This window comes from Mustela nivalis (assembly GCF_964662115.1).
Source record: "Mustela nivalis genome assembly, chromosome: 10".
NCBI classification, from domain to species: domain Eukaryota; kingdom Metazoa; phylum Chordata; class Mammalia; order Carnivora; family Mustelidae; genus Mustela; species Mustela nivalis.
In genome coordinates, this window is record NC_139029.1 from 15478949 (window position 1) to 15496495 (window position 17547).

A 17547-nucleotide genomic window follows, 5' to 3' on the forward strand; every position below is an offset into this window, starting at 1 on the left:
TGCAAGTCTCAGGCTTCTCACTGCCAAGTTCTCCAAGAAGCGGCCTCTTCATCCTCAGCTTTGCACCTGCCGCCGCCATCTGCGGGCTCTAGATTTAGACAGAGCATCTAGCTGGTGCTCAGTAAAGGTTGGCACTCAGCATCCCGTGGCCATTTGGGAGAGTGTGATTGAAGGCCGCCAGAGGTCCCCAATGGGCCATCTGCTGTCACTTGTTTGGGTGAGAGGTGCTCCTGTCATTAAAGCTGTCCATGAACACACCAGGCGTGTTCGAATTCCCAGACCCGTGCGGAATTGTGGCTGCGCCTGTCACAGGAGGGGTTTGGGCTCAGGTAAGCCCAATGTAGACCAAGAGCAGATGGGCAGTGAATTTGTGCCGAATTAATGAGTTAGTTGGGGCGAATGAATGATTAAATAGTGGGTAAATGAGTGACTAAAAGCAGAGTAAGTGTATGAGTGAGATGGGCACGAGCCAGTAAGAGAGAATCTGTCCCCCATTTGTCCGATTCACCCCAAGTAACCGACAAAGTCTGGCAGCCTCCAGGAGCTCAGCGAACACCACTGCTGTCCCCAAGCCGGTAGGCTGCCCCCACAAGGCTCCTGATGGTTGGACCCGGATGTCACGATCCTTGCTGGAGGACCAGGAGGCCAGATTCTAGCCACAGCACTTTCCCTGTGGTGACCATGAGAAGGGTTGATAGTTCAAGTTCAAAAAAGATAAAAAGTGTAACTTTCCTGGGCAGACTGCCAGTCCAGCGTTAGAGCCCACCGAGTCCCAAGGAGAACCTGCCCAGCCCAGCTGGGATCTCAGCTTGCTTCCACAAGGCCCCACGGGGCTCACAGGAGCACTGACCCACCCAGCGGGGGGTGTCAGAACAATGGCTGCGGCCCACTACCAACACCACCAATTGTGGCTCTTTTGTTCATGAAAGGAGCCATTCCACACCCTCCTGCCTTTGCCATGTTGTTGGGTGCCATACCCCCCACCCTGCTCACACACTAGCCCTCCATCCACCTGGCGGATACACACTCAGCTGTCAGGGTTCAACATAAAAATCACCTCCTCCACGAAGCCTTCCCTGATTCTCCCTTCTGTGTCTCCGCAGTGCCCTCCAGAGCCTTGGATCACAAACTAGGTGACTTTTTAGAGCCTATGTTCCCAAATCCGGTGGCACAAGAAAGTCATGCATGTACATACACACACACGTACACACGCACACACACACACAGAGTGGGAACAGAGGCAAGAGCCCAGGAACCCCAGCTGGGTCACGGGGTGCTTCTGGCAGGGCCAGGGCCAGGTCACGGGGCCACTCCCCTCACAGCTCTCCTCCATCAGCCACTTAGCAGTCCGCCCAGCAACGCCTCAAGTGATACAACTTTCTTCTCATTTCTCTTTTGTTTAAAAAATCAATACACCATTTATGTAGGCCACAGTGTCAGATCAGAAACCTGTGCTTTGGAAACGACAACTTTTGTGCCGTTTTTATTTTCCATAATTGTTTCCTTGTTGTTCTCGCTTTGTCGTGAAAGAAGGGCCTTTGAAAATGCCAGCTTGTCTGCTGGGCTGAGCGGAACCTGGCGAGGGCTTCGAAGCGGGGCAGGCAAGGGGAGGGGAGTGGGACCAGAACGAGAAGAGAATGCCCCAAGGCACGGCTTGAGTCTGCTTGAGGTTCTCTCTCTCCCTCTCCCGCGGCTTTTCCCCTTGAACAAAATAAATAAACAAAAACTATAAAGAAGACAAAGACACCTCAAGCCTCAAGGAATCCCTCTTAGACCGCGGAAACTTGAGGAATTGTACGTCTCTGCTGCCACGCTTGGTAGGGATCGTTCCCTCTGTGTCAGGGATGTGAGGCGGAGTTTTACAGGTACAGACACCAGCTGACTCCTACTCGGGGGCCGAGGCCCAGAGACCCCTCTGCTCCTGATCCCTGATCCAGGCATGGCGCCCATGCACCCAGCCTCCAAGAATTCATTCTTCTCTTCGTATATGTAACACAGCCCCTGGGTTCGCATGTGGGACCTACAGAAGGCTGGGCCCTAGACATGCCAGGTTACCTCAATGGCCCCCCACAACCCATGCCTTCCATTCACATATGGGGAAACTGAGGCCAGTAAATGTGCCTGAGGCCACATGGCTAGACCAAAGCAAAGCTGGGATTCAGACTTGGGGGAGGATGACTCCTAAGCCCGTGGCTGTCCTCCTCTCCCTGCTGCCTCCTGCTCTTAGTCTTCAGCTGTCTCCTTGAACTCCAAGTTCAAGCTCATGTTTTCTCATTGCCAACAGCCACCGAAGAATTAGAAGCCCAAGGCCAGGTGGCCCTTGGGGGCCCTAGAAGAACCCTAGGGTTCAGAAGAACCCTAGACTTGCAATCTATGAATTTACAATTTCATAGGCACAGAGACTAAGTGGTACAGAGCTCTACCCTTATCCCAGCTCAGAATCCAATGCCTTCCCTCCTCATCCAGGCTCAGTCCCTTTGAGTCTATAGCTGGCCAATCCCAGAGACCCTTTGGTTTTACCAAACTAGTTTCTTCTTTCCCTAATACCCACTGCAGGTAACCATTAATTTCCATCAGTTAACATCCACAAGCTCAAAGATGTTCTGTCTCCAAACACAGATATCAAGTAGGACTCTCCTGACCTGCGGCAGCTCCTGATCTATCTGAGCACCTATCACTAGGAGGGGCACCCATCCTTGTGAGGGACACCTGTCCACATGAGGGGTACCCATCCCTGTGAGGGGCACCCATCCCAGAGAGGGGCACCCGTCCCAGAGAGAAGTACCTGTCCCCACAAGGGGCACCACCGCTGCGAGAGGCATCACGTTGCCTCAGATGCAGCATCAGCGAACAGGCTGAGACCCTGGCATCGGGGACGGCTGGCTCTGAGTCCCGCAGCTGCCACTTGTCTGAGGCGTGGGCTGCAGCAATCTTTTCTTTTTCCTTTTCCTTTCCTTTATTTTTTTTTTAAGATTTATTTATTTATTTTAGAGAGGAGAGTGTGTGCAGAGAGGCAGAGGCAGAGAAATAAGGAGAGAAACCAGCGCCCTGCTGAGCAGGAGCCAGGCACCGGGTTTGACCCCAGGACCCATGAGATCACACACTGAGCCAAAACCGAGTCCGACACTCAATGGACTGAGCCACCGAGCCAAAACCGAGTCCGACACTCAATGGACTGAGCCACCCAGGCGCTCCTAGTCCCCTCTTTTCTCTGACACTTATCACAGAGGCCGTGAGACCACTGCATCATTCCATGCTTAAACCGGTCTCCCCCAGTAGAAGGAACTCTCCCTGGGGACAGGAGACACAGCTGATCTGCTTGTGACCATCTCCAGCACCTAGCACAGGGAGGCTCGTGACAGACATTTGTTCAGCGACGACTTTCTCCCCTCTGAGGCTCAGTTTTCCCATACGGAAGGTGAGGGGAATGAGCTAGGTGACCTCCAAGCTTATGTCCAGCCCGGACCTGGTGTGATTCCAGGATCAACAAGCAGTTAAACCCCTGCCTATGCCCATTATGGTCACCGGCTTCGAGCCCTACTGTAAGCAGAAGGAAGGGCTCTCAATAAATAATGACCACATTCAAAATTCATGATTAGATAATTTTCTGAGAACGGGGCAAGAGCGGAAGTATAGAACGGAAGAAGGCAGAGAAGATGCACCCAGAAAAGGGAAGCCTGAGACATGTGTGATCTTAGCAATCAACACGTACCCTGTTCTTTCTAGTTTATCCTCTGCTTTCTCTTCCATGATCGCAAATGAGCCCCCCAGTGCCCTGAGCTGTCTACAGCACAGGTGTCCTTATAGTCCTATCATCTAGCAGAGGAAATTGGGGCTCCCCTGGGTCCTCTTGGTGGAGAATATTTTGGCCCCCTTTCGAGACCTCAGGAATCAAATTCACTGATGAGTGACAGAGCCAGAAAATGAGTCACGGTTTCTGACTCCAAATCCAGTGCTCAGGCCCCAGGCCAGCCATGTTCTCATGTCAGGGAGGAACGCCCATGTCTGCCGGCGGGGATCGCAAGGCCGGGGGACCTTGGCACGCAAGCCACCGGTTGTGGCCATTCTCCCAGCACAGCCTGTTCTCCCAACAACTGCTGAGCTGGCGAAACCAAACCGGCCAACCACCCTCCCCATTTACAGTAAAGCCCTCCAGATTGCAGAAACGGGACCTGAAACTGCCTGGGTGGGCCAAGAGTAGAGGGGGCTGTCCTGCTGGGCCCAGGGGAGGGGGCCGTCAGGGGAAGGCCCTTCCTGTCTCTGGGGACTGGAACTTCCGCTTCAGCCTGAGAGCAGCAGGCGCCTAGGTCCTGGTCCCACTGCTGCCCAGCCCAGCGGCATCACCGGACTCCAGGTTCCCAGGTGAGGTTGGGGCTTGGTGCCTGGGGGGAGCAGCAGCAGGACCCATATGGCAGAGGGTAATGATTTCCGAAGGGGACCCCTTGCGTCCCCTGCCTCACAGCCACCAGGGGCGAATAACTGTGTGGATCCCTGGGCCCAACCCCCGACCCCGGAGAGTCAAACTCCCTGGGGGCGTGCTTGGGGGTCTACGGCTAGCCCTGAGTGATGGGAGGCACCCACATAAGAGCTTTGGAGTCGGTAAGACTCGAGCTGAGTCCCGCTTCTGTCTCTTAGATGCCGGTGACCTGGGGTGAGGCAGGAAACCTCTCTCAGCTTGGACCCTCTCTGGGAATAATAGAACATTCTAGGGGCACTGAGAGCCCCAAAGGAGGTCAGGCTTGACCTGGTTCGGGATATGTCAGAGGCAGAGATGAAATTAGAACCCAGGTCCCCCTCCGCCTAGCCCAGCATTTCTCCAACACCTACCTTCTCTCATTTCCTCCCCGTCTGCTAAGAAAACTCAGCCTGACTCTTTCAAGGAACAAATTTGACTCATAGGGGGAGTGGCGAGCAGTGAGTAGTTAGCCCTGAGTGAAGCGAACCCTGTTTGTCAAGGAGGGGGTGGGACCACACACCCCACGAGAGACCACGTTCCTCTCAGACTCCATCTCACGGAATCCTCCGCCCTGACAGGTAAAATTAGCTTAAGAGGTCCAGGGAGGTTAAGGTCCTTGCCTGAGGTCATGCAGTGAGCGGGCAGCCAAGGGGCAGTGTAAGTCCAGTTGGCCTGATTCCAAGCTGGGGGCGGGGCAGGGAAGGGACTGTTGGGGGCTGGAAGGATCTGGGAGAACTGCTGACACGGAAAAGATGTGAGGGGCAAGGCTGGCGGTGGTGACACATGGCAGGGAGAGGGATCAGACCAGGTGAGTCCTAGGTCCTTGCCCAGATCTGAGACTCAGTGGCCCCTGAGATGAGCCAGAACCCGGATCTTCCCCTCCCTCCACCCTACCTCCTGCTTCCCCAGCAAGCCTGAGTCTCATGGTGGGTCTGGGCCCACTGCCCTCATGCTCCCCCCCCCGTCAGATTAGAGCTCTCCACCCCTGGGCGGCATCCCCCTGAGACCTCCTTTCCCCGAGCCCCATCTCCCAAAGGGGCTGGATTCTGTTTTATACTTTTCCAACCATCCTCTATCATATCCGGGGGTTCGTAGATGATGGGGATAATACAGAAACAGCTACTATTCGTTCAGCATTTCCTCCATGCCAGGTCCTACCTCATCCGTCCTCCAGCGAATCCTATGTGCCAGAGGTTAGTATTATCCCCATTTCGTGGAAGGGGAAACACGCCAGAGAGAAGCGATTTGCCTGAGGCCCTTACCTGGGAGAGGCAGAGGACTGAGTGGGTCCCTGGCAGTCATCAGGGGTCCCTCACCACCGCCCCTGACACAGACCCTGCTACAGCAGCAGGAGCAGTAAGGACAGACGCCTCCACTGAGCGCCATACCCCGCGCTGCTCCAAATGCCACCATACTTAGCCCCATCAGCCCGTCTGGCTCCGAAGCCCACGTTCGAACCACCAGGCTCAGCAGCCTCTTAACAGAACACGCTGTGAGGTTGAAGATGCAAAAGACATGGGTAGGAATCCCAGCCCCAAAGTGGCCTTGTGACCTTGATGGGGGTCCCACCCTCTCGAATACCCAGTCTCCCCATCTGGAGAAGGAGAAAGCCGGGTGCCTCCCTGGGGGTGGATGGGGGCTGTGTGGAGGACCACATGCAATGAGACAGCGGCATGTATCATGTTTGGCCCAGAGCCTGGCTAAGTGCCCAATGTGTGGGTTACTGAAGTGGTCCAATCCGTCATGCTGTAAAACCTCCAGGAAAAATGGGAACTGGTCTCATGCAAAGATAAACAATTTAGGTTTAATTTTTATTACGTGAATGACCCTCAATTTTTTAAAAGATTTATTTATTTTAGAGAGAGAGAGTAAGCATGAGCAGGAGGGGCAGAGGGAGAGGGAGAGAGAATCTCAAGCAGACTCCACACTGAGCCCAGAGCCTGACATGGGCTCACAACTCCAAGATCACAATCTGAGCCAAAACCAAGAGTCAGGTGCCTAACCGACAGCACCACCCAGGTGCCCCTGTCCCCTCAATTTTGTAAAGCAACAGTGGATCCGATGAGTTTTAAGTTCCCTTCTGTCTTGAGAATTGATGCTATGGGGGGGTTGGCTGTGCTGACCAGATCAAGACAGCACAGTTCTTCCTAGTTCTCTGGGATTCAGAAGGGGTCAGTGTTTCCCTCCTCCCCCAGCCTTTGGAGGGACCTGAGGATATTTCATCCGCAGAGATGGCCTGCTGTGCCAGCAGGTATACTGGCTTGAGAGGCAGACAGGCCTGGGTTTGAGTACTGGCTATAGTCCTTTCTGTATGACCCTGAGCAAGAGTTGCGGCCTCCCAGAGCCACCAGGTCCTCTTTGGTATAAAAATAACAGCTTCCTCCAGGCTGTGTCTGAGGGTGTAGAGTGGCCCGCTCTGGAAACAGCACTGGCTCCCTGAACTCAGAAGCTCTCTTGAATGAGAACGCTTGCAAGAAAATCCAAAACCAGAGAACCACAGCTCTGACGTCCGGTTCCGCTGACCCCTCATGCCCCTCCAGCCACACTGGCCTCCCTGCAGGGTCCTCGATGCTCCAGGAGCTATCCTGCCTCCGGGTCTTTGCCCCTGCTTCCTTTCCTCCTGGAACATTCTTGCCCCAGTCCTTGCTGAACCTCCAGCTGTCAGCCCGAACACCCCTCTCAGAGATGCCGCCTGCCCACTCCCAACCCAGAAAACCATCCACCTGCCCCTCAACCCCCGTGGCTCTCCCTCTCCCTCCCAGCACCCCTGCGTTTCCTGCAGAGCACTCTGCAGACTCTCCCTGCTTCCATGGACTTCTCTGTTGACCTGGTTATCATCCGCCTTCTCCTAAGGCTGCCAGCTCCATGCAAGCAGGAGCCTTTGCTGTGTCACCCCAGCACCCTGCACAGGGGCTGTCTTGGTGGAAAGGACACACTCAGTGAGTATGGGAAGGAGTGAATGAATGATGGCACACATGGTGCAAGTCGCCCTGGCAATAACCCACTCCATCTTCTTGTCCCCCCGCAGGCGGTAGCTGAGACGGAGTGGTGATGACGGCCCCGAGGGGCTGCGTTCTGGTGCTGCTGCTGCTCCTGAGTCTGTCGGGTGCCTGCTGGGCCCAGAGCAGCTGTACTGGACACGCGGCCATCCCTGGCATCCCGGGCATCCCCGGTGCACCAGGCTCTAACGGCAAACCTGGGACCCCAGGGACAAAGGGAGAGAAAGGTACTGCCCGCTTTGGGGGATACATTCGTGTCGTTGAGCAAGGCCCCATCTCCTGCCTCCCCGGTCACAGCGGCTGACCCAAGAGATCGCAAAAGCACTTGCAAATCCATCAGCTTGCCAAGCACCCCCTTCTCCTCCGCCCGAGGGAATTCCGATTCCCGTTTTACAGCCCGGAAAACTAATGTCCAGAAGGACTACTGAATTGCCTGAGGGAGCCACGTCCATCTCGAGGCTGAGATCAGACCGTGGCTCTCTCACCCCTAAGTCCAGGCAGACAGAGAGCTCCGCGGCAGACGCGCACTCCCGGGCTGCCTTCCGGGGGGGGTGGCTTCCCCTCCCTGAAATGCAGTTTCTTTCCCTATAACATGTGGGCAGATTCTTTTCAGGGTTGTCACGGGGTTCAAATGAGACTTCCCCCCAAGAAAACCCCCTGGAAAATGTTCGTTTGTTCGTTCATTTAACCAAAACCAACTTTTTTTTTTTTTTTTAAAGATTTTATTTATTTAACAGAGAGAGATCACAAGCAGGCAGAGAGAGAGGAGGAAGCAGGCTCCCTGCTGAGCAGAGAGCCCGATGCGGGCCTCGATCCCAGGACCCTGAGATCATGACCTGAGCCGAAAGGCAGCGGCTTAACCCACTGAGCCACCCAGGCGCCCCCAAAACCAACTTTTGTCCTCACACAATCCCCAAGTGACCCTCGAAATCCCACAAAGTATCCTCATGAGCCCATTTTACAGAGGAGGAAGCTGAGCCCCAGAGAGTGTGACTCCATCAAGGGCACATGACTAATAATGGCAGATGTCGCAGGACATCTGTCTGTCCCCTGGGCCCATGCTCTCAGCCACGATACTCTGCCCCTTCCCTGGAAAAGAGGTTTTGTCTCGCACTGTGCCAGACAGACGGGTAGCGGCCACATGGAGGGCATGAGAAGGTTTCCAAGATTCAGTTCTAGGCTCCAGTGAAAGGAATGTCGGGATTGATTAAAGATGTCTACCCTGAGGGGGGAGTGAGGAGGGAGAGTATGTGGGCTGAGAATTCATTCTCTGGCTCCAGGCTGGAACAGGGGAGCCTGTACGAGCTGGTGAGGACAGCAGGCCCAGCACCCTCCCTAAGGAGACACCACTGTCCACTCCTCGGGTGTCAGGTCCCATTGCTACGGGGAAAGCGGGGCTGGGAGGAGACCACCCCCCCCTTCCACACATAGCAAGCTGGGGCCCAGAGAGGAGCAGGGACATGGCAGAAGTTACACAGCCATGCTCCTGGACTCCTAGCCCGGGGGCTCCTTCTTTGGGTTCTCAGCGATGCCTGGCCCATCATGTCTCTTGTCTCTGCTTTTCCAGGGCTGCCAGGGCTGGCTGGAGACCATGGCGAGTTTGGGGAGAAGGGAGACCCAGGGATGCCTGGGAAACCAGGCAAAGTAGGCCCCAAGGGCCCCATTGGTCCCAAAGGTTCCCCAGGCCCCCCCGGACCCCGTGGCCCCAAGGGCGAGTCAGGGGACTATAGGGCCACACAGAAAATCGCCTTCTCTGCCACGAGGACCATCAACAGCGTCCTGCGGCGGGAGCAGCCCATCCGCTTCGACCACGTGATCACCAACGAGAACCGCAACTACGAACCCCGCAGCGGCAAGTTCACCTGCACCGTGCCCGGCATCTACTACTTCGCCTACCACGCCAGCTCGCGAGGGAACCTGTGCGTGAACCTCATCCGGGGCCGGGAGCGCATGGAGAAGGTGGTCACCTTCTGCGACTACGCCCAGAACACCTTCCAGGTCACCACGGGCGGTGTGGTCCTCAAGCTGAGCGAGGGGGAGAACGTGTTTCTGCAGGCCACAGACAAGAACGCCCTGCTGGGCTTGGAAGGTGCCAATAGCATCTTCTCTGGGTTCTTGCTCTTCCCAGACGCAGAGGTGTGAGCTGTGGGGCTGGCTGGCTCCCTCCCCATCCCTTACCCCTGCCAGCAAGGCTCACTTGGACCCCCATCCCCACCCCCACCAGACCGAAACGCACAGTAGGGCTCCGTGGATGTTGCTGAAGGAATGAGCAAATAAACTTTCCAAGGCCAAAGGACAGTGGTCTAATTCAACTTTGTCCCCCAATATCTAGCACACAGTAGGTGCTCTGAAGTGCTGCTTGAACGCTGGTTGAATGAATGAATGAATGAATGAGTGAATGAGCTCTGAAAGCAAAAACTCCATCTGTTAGGAGGTGAATGGAGAACCAGACTGCCCAGCTCTGTGACAGCCACACAGTGGGAGATGGGGAGGGAACACCGGCTACTGAGCACCTACCGTGTTCCAAGCGCTGGATTAGACCCTTTCATTGTCTCATTAAGCCTCACACTCATGGGGGGAGATAGGGTACATCATGCCCAGTTTATAGAGAAGACTGAGGATCAGACGGACGAAGGGATTGTCCTTGATTCCACAGGCAGAACTGGGTCGGCCCACTGATGACTTGAGACCCCTTTCAAGGCAATGTACTGAGGCTGGACACTACAAAGGTTGTTTTGTTTGTTTGTTTTTGTTTTTTTTTTTTAAGATTTTATTTATTTGACAGACAGACAGAGATCACAAGTAGGCAGAGAGGCAGGCGGGAGGCGGGGAGCAGGCTCTCCGCTGAGCAGAGAGCCCGATTCCGGGTTCAATCCCAGGACCCTGAGATCATGACCTGAGCCGAAGGCAGAGGCTTAACCCACTGAGCCACCCACACACTACAAAGGTTTTATCTTTTCTTTTCTTTTCTTTTCTCTTTTCTTTCCTTTCTTTTTTTAAGATTTCTTTTGAATCTTTATTTGAGAGTGAGGGAAAGAGAGCATGCAAGTATGGGGAGGGGCAGAGACAGAGGGAGAGAGAATCTCCAGCCGACCCCACACTGAGCACGGAGCCTGATGCAGGGCTCCATCCCACAACCCTGAGATCGTGACCTAAGCCAAAATCAAGAGTCAGAGTCTTCATCGACTGGGCCATCCAGGCGCCCCACTTACAGAGTTTTTCTGCTTATAACATCACATCCCCTGCCCAAGGGATCAAAGGGTCTTCCTGTAACATCTAAACTGACTGTGAAATCAAGACCCTTCCCCTCTTGATTCTCCACACACGCCCCCCACCGAAACCCTTCCCAGCCTGGCACAAACTTGGCCATCCAGTTAGAACAAACATCACTACCCTGCTCACTAACCTGTTGTGGTTCCCCACGGTCAACTGGATAGACTCCCAGCCCATGAGCCTAGCCCTCCAGGCTCTCCGTGGACTGGACTTCCAGTCTCACCCCTGCCTCTCCTGGACAAGGACTCCACTGGGGACCGCCGGGTCCTCTATCTTCAGGCAAGCTCTGTGCTACCCCACCTTGATGCCCTTATGCTCACAGCTCCCCTCGGCTCCTACACAGCCCCACTCAAGTCACATCATCTCCCTGTAGCTGGGCCATCCCTGAGCTCGCTCTTCTGGCTCCTCTGATCTCCCCCCGCCCCACTTCTCACATGTGCAGGGCTGAGCACATACAGCCTGCCTCGGGCTTTTCACTCATGCCCAGCCCATCCGCCCAGCTTGGCAAGGCAGGTCTCACCGAACCCCACAGAGCCCAGTGGGCACCACAGCCACTCCATAAAGACCAAGGACACAGGCATAGGACCGTCCACTGTCGCACTCCTCTACCTGCTCGCTGTAGCCCCTCCTTCTAGCGCTAGTCCACCAAGACCAAGGACCGATCCTGACCTGGGGTAGGAGGGATTTAAGGCTCTCTTCTCCTGCCAACCACAGAGGGTCAGAGCAACCAGACTCTTTGGAGACGGGCCTGTTTCTCAGGACTCCGTTCACAGGGCATAGCTTCTGGTCTCCTGGGCCTCAGGCCTGGCCTTGACAACCTGCCCCAACCTCAGACCGGCAACCAACAGGGACCGGCAACCTTTTCTCAACGGGGCTGGGCCTTCTTTTTTGCTGTTCAACCCTTTCCGTACAAAGCATCTGCTTGGTCTTTGACTCAAGGAGTGACCGTTATCACATCACAGTGGAGTTACTGAACCCCTGTCGCTCCGGGTACCTTGTTCATTCAAGTTCCTCCACAAAGCCCAGGAGATGCAAAGTGTTCTCCCCCTTTCACAGCTGAGAATCTGAGGCTCAGAGAGAGCAGATGATTTGCCCAAGGTCACACAGCAGCAGGGACACAGTGAGTGCCGGAGCCTGTGAAGCCACCCCCCTTCCTCCCAAACCCATCAGACCTTGGGCGGGGTTGGGGGGGGGGTTGGTTCTTGAGCCTTTGCAGTTGGATCTCTCCATACAGGGCTGTACTCCCCGCCCAGGGGCGGACCCGGCTGCAGGTGTCAAGCACACGCAGGGCACCCCCTCTTGCTGCAAGGACCCAGGCACAGCCGGCTGTGGCCCAGAAACCAGCGCTTGTCTCCAGTGGTGCCTCCAGCCCGCTGGTTCTCTCGCAGGACCCACGCTCCCTGAGGCCTGACGCTGCCGCCTTTCCTCCACCGGAACCAGCACCCCCACCCCAGGCAGGACCCTCTTCACAGGGCCCCTTTCCTGCCCTCCCCAATCAGCTCCCAGATCGGCCAGAAATCCAGGGCTCACTGTGTGTCCCGCCACACTCACCCCGTAAAATACACGTGAGTGTACACAAACGTGAGTACAGGGAAACCCTTCACCTTTATTATTGCTGTTTCCCAGCCAGGGGGGAGGGTTCACCTCGACGGCTCTCTGGGGAGAGGCTTGGGGTTTCAGCACAAGAACCAGGACCAAGATAACGGAGGAGCCCCGAGGCAACCCCTGACAGCTCTCAGGACCGGGCTAGCGCATCACTGCCTCAATGCCTCCTTTTCTCCTTTGTGCCCTTCTCCTAGGGAACAGGATGAGGGTTGAACCTCAGATCTCCTGGCTGGGCCAGCAGTTGGGCAAGGGAAGAGAGGGAAGTGGTTCCCCTCAGGCCTATGACCCCTGACCTCGCACACTCCCCTTGACCCTGATTCCCAGGCCTCCACATGCCAGAGCCCTCTAAGATGCAAGTGACAGAAACCGCTCATACTGACTTGGGAGCAAAGGAGGAACTTCTCAGGAGAGGCCAGAGGTGTCCTACTGGACCCAGGAGCAGGTAGGACAGCCCAGTCTCTGTGGACATAGGATCCAGACATGGGTGACCCCAGTCTAGGGCCATCTGGTCTCCCTTTGAGATGTCTCAGCTCTGAGCTTCTCTCTGCAGGTTGGCCCTCTCGACTATTAAGGCAAGTGGAGGGAAATGCATGTCTCCAAACAACAGCTTTGCCCAACAACTTGGGCCCTTCCCCTCACAGGCGTGACACAGAAACTAAGGTCCAGATCCCAGCAGAGGGGAGCAGGGATACTACCCTTTTTGGAGCAGGGATACTGCCCGCCCCATCAGCAGAGGCCCAGAAGGCACAAGCCTGGAGCAATGACAGCAGCTACTGGAAAGCATTTCCTCCTGTGCTGTTGCAATAAGCCTAACGGGTAGCTGTTCTCACCGCGGGAATGTCACAGTCCCTGGGAGGGCTGGCATTAGCATTGCTTCTGAGCTCCCTTGTCCTGGTGCTGTAGCAGCCTCTCAGGACCACGCTTCAAAAACCGCTGCTCTAGGGGCGCCTGGGTTGCTCAGTGGGTTAAGCCTCTACCTTCAGCTCAGTTCATGATCCCAGGGTGCTGGGATCGAGCCCCACATCGGGCTCTCTGCTCAGCAGGGAGCCTGCTTCCCTTCCTCTCTCTCTGCCTGCCTTTCTGCCTACTTGTGATCTCTGTCTGTCGAATAAATAAAATAAAAATCTTAAAAAAAAAAGAACCGCTGCTCTAATCTTCCTGCTCCTGTTCTATAGATAAGAATGTTGAGGCACCGGGAGGGGACATTACCTGCCCATGTCACACGGAAGATCTAGAATTTAGATCCAGGCCTATGTAACCCAGAAGTCCTCATATTTAGCTCTATCCCCTTTCCCCAGACCCCAGGGGCCCGCTAAGAAGAGGAAAGGAGGATAATGGACAAAGAAGGCAGGTGGGGGCTGAATGACCCTGCTCCCACAGGGTCTGAGAACTCTCCCGCTCTGAGAACTCACGTTGAGTCCTGTAACCTTTACAATTATGTTCCCTTTTCACAGATGGGAACACTGAGGCACAGAGCAGTTTAGTGACTTGCCCATACTGCACAGTAAGTAATAGAACCGGGATTCAACGCAAGGCAATTCAGCTCCAGAGGCCACGCTCTCTGCTACAGCAGGTGCAAAGCTTCCCGAGGGGTTGTGCTGTGTTGCCCTTAAGAGCACTCACTCTCGAATGGGACAGACCCAAGTTCAAGTCCCACCTGGGCTTCTTGGCAGCTGTGTGGCCCTGGTTTCCTATTTTACCCTCTTACAAACAGCATAGCCACGAGCAGCTGGCTTGCATCCTTGATTCTTCTCTTCCATTAAATGCCAGCAAGCGGATTCCCTAAGGGCAAGTGCGTGCAAACTTTGAAAGCTTTGAAATGCGGTTCCAAATGCAGGGACCAGTGGTGAAAGCTGAGCGTGCCAGGCCAGCTCCAGGTTTGCTGCCACCAGGGGGGAGCAGACACCACGAGAAGGACAGCCTGGAAGAGGGGCTCAGATGGTCTTCGGAGCTCTACCTCCCGCTCTCTCTCCTCCCCAAGACCCCCCCACTCCCAGCCTGCGCTCTGAGCTGCTCAGGTGGGGCCAAAGGTCAGCTTTGAAGCCCTAATGTCCTCAAATCGTGGCTCCAGCGTCAGCTGGGAGATGGTTAGAAAGGCAGATTCTCAAGCCCCTGGCTGGGTGACTCAGCCTCGGGAGTTGGGGGTTGTGGGCGGGGGGCTGCAGTCCGTGTGTCTGCAGCCCTGCAGGTGATTTTGAGGGAGCTAAAGTGTGAGAATTACTGCTGTAGACGAGCAGTTGCCAAACTTTTTCCATAAAGGGCCACACAGGACCGATTTCAGGCTTTGTGGGCCATAAATACGGTTTCTGTTGCAACCACTCAGCCCTGCTGCCGACGTCCGGAAATGGCCGTGGACAATCTATAAATAAGCGAGGACGGCTATGTTCCAGCCAGTCTTTATGGACACCGGCAGGAGAGTTTTACACTCCTTTCACGTGTCACAATATATTTTTTTCTTTTGATTTCTCTTCATCCACGTAGAGACGTAAAAGCCATTCTTCACTAGCGAATGGCACACACATCTGTGGGCTTGATTTTCAAACTGCTCTAGACCCAGGTATGAATCTAGGCTTGGAAGAAGAGGAGGGGAGAGACTTGAACCCACCACCGCTGGATTCCCAAGTCAAGGCCAGTCCCCAGAGTTCCAACCTTGGGACATGGACAGAAATACTCTCGACTGTGGAATAGGCATCGCAATCCCCGAGTGATCAGAGGCACGGGGTCTCCGATTGTAGGACAGTGAAATCCCCTGGAGACTGCCTAGTGTCCAGGCCCCATCACAGACGTCCTGATTCCGCAGAATCCGGAGGGTTCTGGGGAAGGGCCAGCACTTTGCTCAGATACCCCCGGTCACTCCCATGGAGAGGGTTCTCTGCCCCCAGTGTGAAGGCCGAGCCAACAGATCCAAGGTGAGAAATGCAGCAAAGGAGGCAAACCCGGGGCCTCAGGAAGTAGAAGGACAGAGACGCTGAATTTAAATCCCACCTTTGTCACTTACATGCTGTGCGTTCTCCTGCTGAGTACTTAACCTCTCTGGGTTACAGTTTGCTCCTCTGTAACATGAAGGCGATAATCCTATCCACCCCAAAAAGCTGATGAGGCTTAAATGAGATCCTATGTGCAAAGCCCGTGGCACCCAGGATGTCCTCCACAAGTCTGAGCCCCAGCTCCCGGCAGGTTGCTCTTAGAATTGAGGTGTTGCCAGAGGCGGGCGCCTCAAGTTTTGATGATTTGCACCTGGAGTCTTGGGAAGATGTGTATCCCCATTCAGGAAGGGGCCGAGGGTGGAGTCCGAGAGTTTGTTTTTTCTAATGAGCCGGGGGTTGGGGAAAAGGTGATGCCACGGAGCCAGGAACCACTCTGGAAGCAGCCAGGACTAGGCCAGAGACCATTCTGGAAGTGGCCGCGGTTGGGAGCTCTGGTTCTGCTTGCTGATGGCCATGAGTGGGAATTCTCTTATACCCGGGCAAGCGCTTGGTGGTGAACCTCTCACTGTTACTGCTGCCACTGTGGTCCCTGTGAGGACATCCTGATGGGGATGGCAAGGGAGTTGGCAGGCAGACAAAGGAAAGGAACAAAGCGTGAGCAGTTGGTTTCCTGCCGCTGCGCACCCCTTGCTCTGAGCACTGCGGGCCTCACTCCGTTTCTCCTCCACGTCCCCGCCTCTCTGGTCTCCTGCTGACAACGGGCACAGGTGCCCTGCCTCCGACTGCCCCCACCCAACGTGCACACAAACACATGCCCTCCTCGGAGAGCAAGCTGCGAGCTGCGTTTATTTCTGCACGTAGCCAGGAGGCATATTCATAGACAGCCCTGTTAGCCAGATGCAGGAAAAAAGGGGGTGTTTGTTCAAGAAATCCGGCATGGCCCACCCAGGCAGGGACACCCACAGCGAGGGGACCTGGCAGAACAGGAAGCCCCCACGATGGCAAATCAAGAGCTCCCAGTTCTAGTCTGGCCTTGGAACCTGACTTACTGTGTGACCTCAGACGGCTCGCTACCCCTCTCTGAGGCTCGGATTTCCCCGCAGAAAGAGCGGCTGAACTAGATCAGTGGCATTGGACTCGCCCAGGACAGACACAGATTCTCAGTCCCCAAGCCCGTTGATTGGAAACCGAGGGGAGCTTGGGACACCCTTAAAAGAAGGGAGAAGGGTTCTGAAGGCTGGTGATGGGGGAAGAAGCTGAGTCCCCCATTCTACCTCACCTATCCCGCTGCTGCACCTACACAGAACACAGCGAGGACCCAGGCAGGAACAAAGGAGGCCAGACAGGCTCACTCACAGCGCAGAGAGCCCAGAAGAATCAGAGGAATGAACAAAAGCATGGATATACAGAATCATTTATTGACGGATGAATCTTTCTTACTCCAGAGCGTGCAGGGCCTGGAGACAGACATCATACATGCTCAGAAAATGATTCGATGCAAGGAAGAAAGAAAAAATGGAAAGAATGCCAAAATTATGTCTTATCTAGGGCCCCTAGGTGGCTCAGTCGGTGATGCATCTGACGCCTGGTCTCAGCTCAGGTCATGGTTTCAGCTCAGGTCGCGATCTCAGGGTCCACACTGAGTGTGGAACCTCCTTAAGATTCTCTCTCTCTCTCTCCTACTGCCCCGCCCCATATCTCCTTCCCTCTCAAAAAAAAGAAAAAAAATATATATATATATATCCTGCCTAGGAGAGGCTGTATAATAATATTTCCTAGACCCTTGGGGCAGTTTCAATGGGAAGACTTGGCACTCCAGGGGAAACAAAGGCAGGCAGGGAAAAACATAATGAGGTCATGAGTGGGCCCATTTAATTCTCACAACACCCCCACCTATACATGGGTGCCGTTGCCCCCCCCATCAGATGCACAGAGACTAGGTTACACCGTGATGTTGCAGCAGGGAAGGGAGCCTCAAGGGCTTTCCAGAGGGACGCACTGGCCGCAGGTGTGCAGGTCCACAAGGAACAGTGTTTCTTGGGAGCCCCCTTCTTCCCTTCCATCCTAGACCTTCCTGCCTCCCCCACCTTGTTTTCCTGAAGTCTGTCACAGAGCCGCCACCTACTTTTTCTTTTTTTTAATTTTTACAATTTTATGTATTTATTTGGCAAGAGAGAGAACGAGAGAGTGAGCACAAGCAGGGGGCGTGGGAAAGGGAGAAGCAGGCTTCCTGCCGAGGAGGGAACCCAATGCGGGGGTTCCTAGGATTCTTGAATCATGACCTGAG

The 17547-nt window shown here is 54.9% G+C and overlaps 1 protein-coding gene across 10 annotated transcripts; it reads left to right on the forward strand.

Annotated features, from left to right (window-relative positions):
- The first annotated feature begins 4068 nt into the window (after positions 1–4068).
- Positions 4069–9748, forward strand: C1QB (complement C1q B chain). Of its 10 annotated transcripts, XM_082684642.1 has the most exons (7): positions 4214–4362; positions 4900–5034; positions 5608–5649; positions 5790–5975; positions 7310–7395; positions 7485–7682; positions 9023–9748. In XM_082684642.1, the coding sequence occupies exons 6-7, from the start codon at positions 7508–7510 to the stop codon at positions 9595–9597; spliced, it is 750 nt and encodes a 249-aa protein (XP_082540768.1). In that variant the 5' UTR covers positions 4214–4362; positions 4900–5034; positions 5608–5649; positions 5790–5975; positions 7310–7395; positions 7485–7507; the 3' UTR covers positions 9598–9748. The 10 variants fall into 10 exon arrangements, with proteins under 10 accessions (XP_082540765.1, XP_082540770.1, XP_082540768.1 ...); XM_082684646.1 differs by having other exon boundaries at positions 4857–5034; positions 5608–5975; XM_082684641.1 differs by lacking the exon at positions 5790–5975.
- Positions 9749–17547: the final 7799 nt, after the last annotated feature.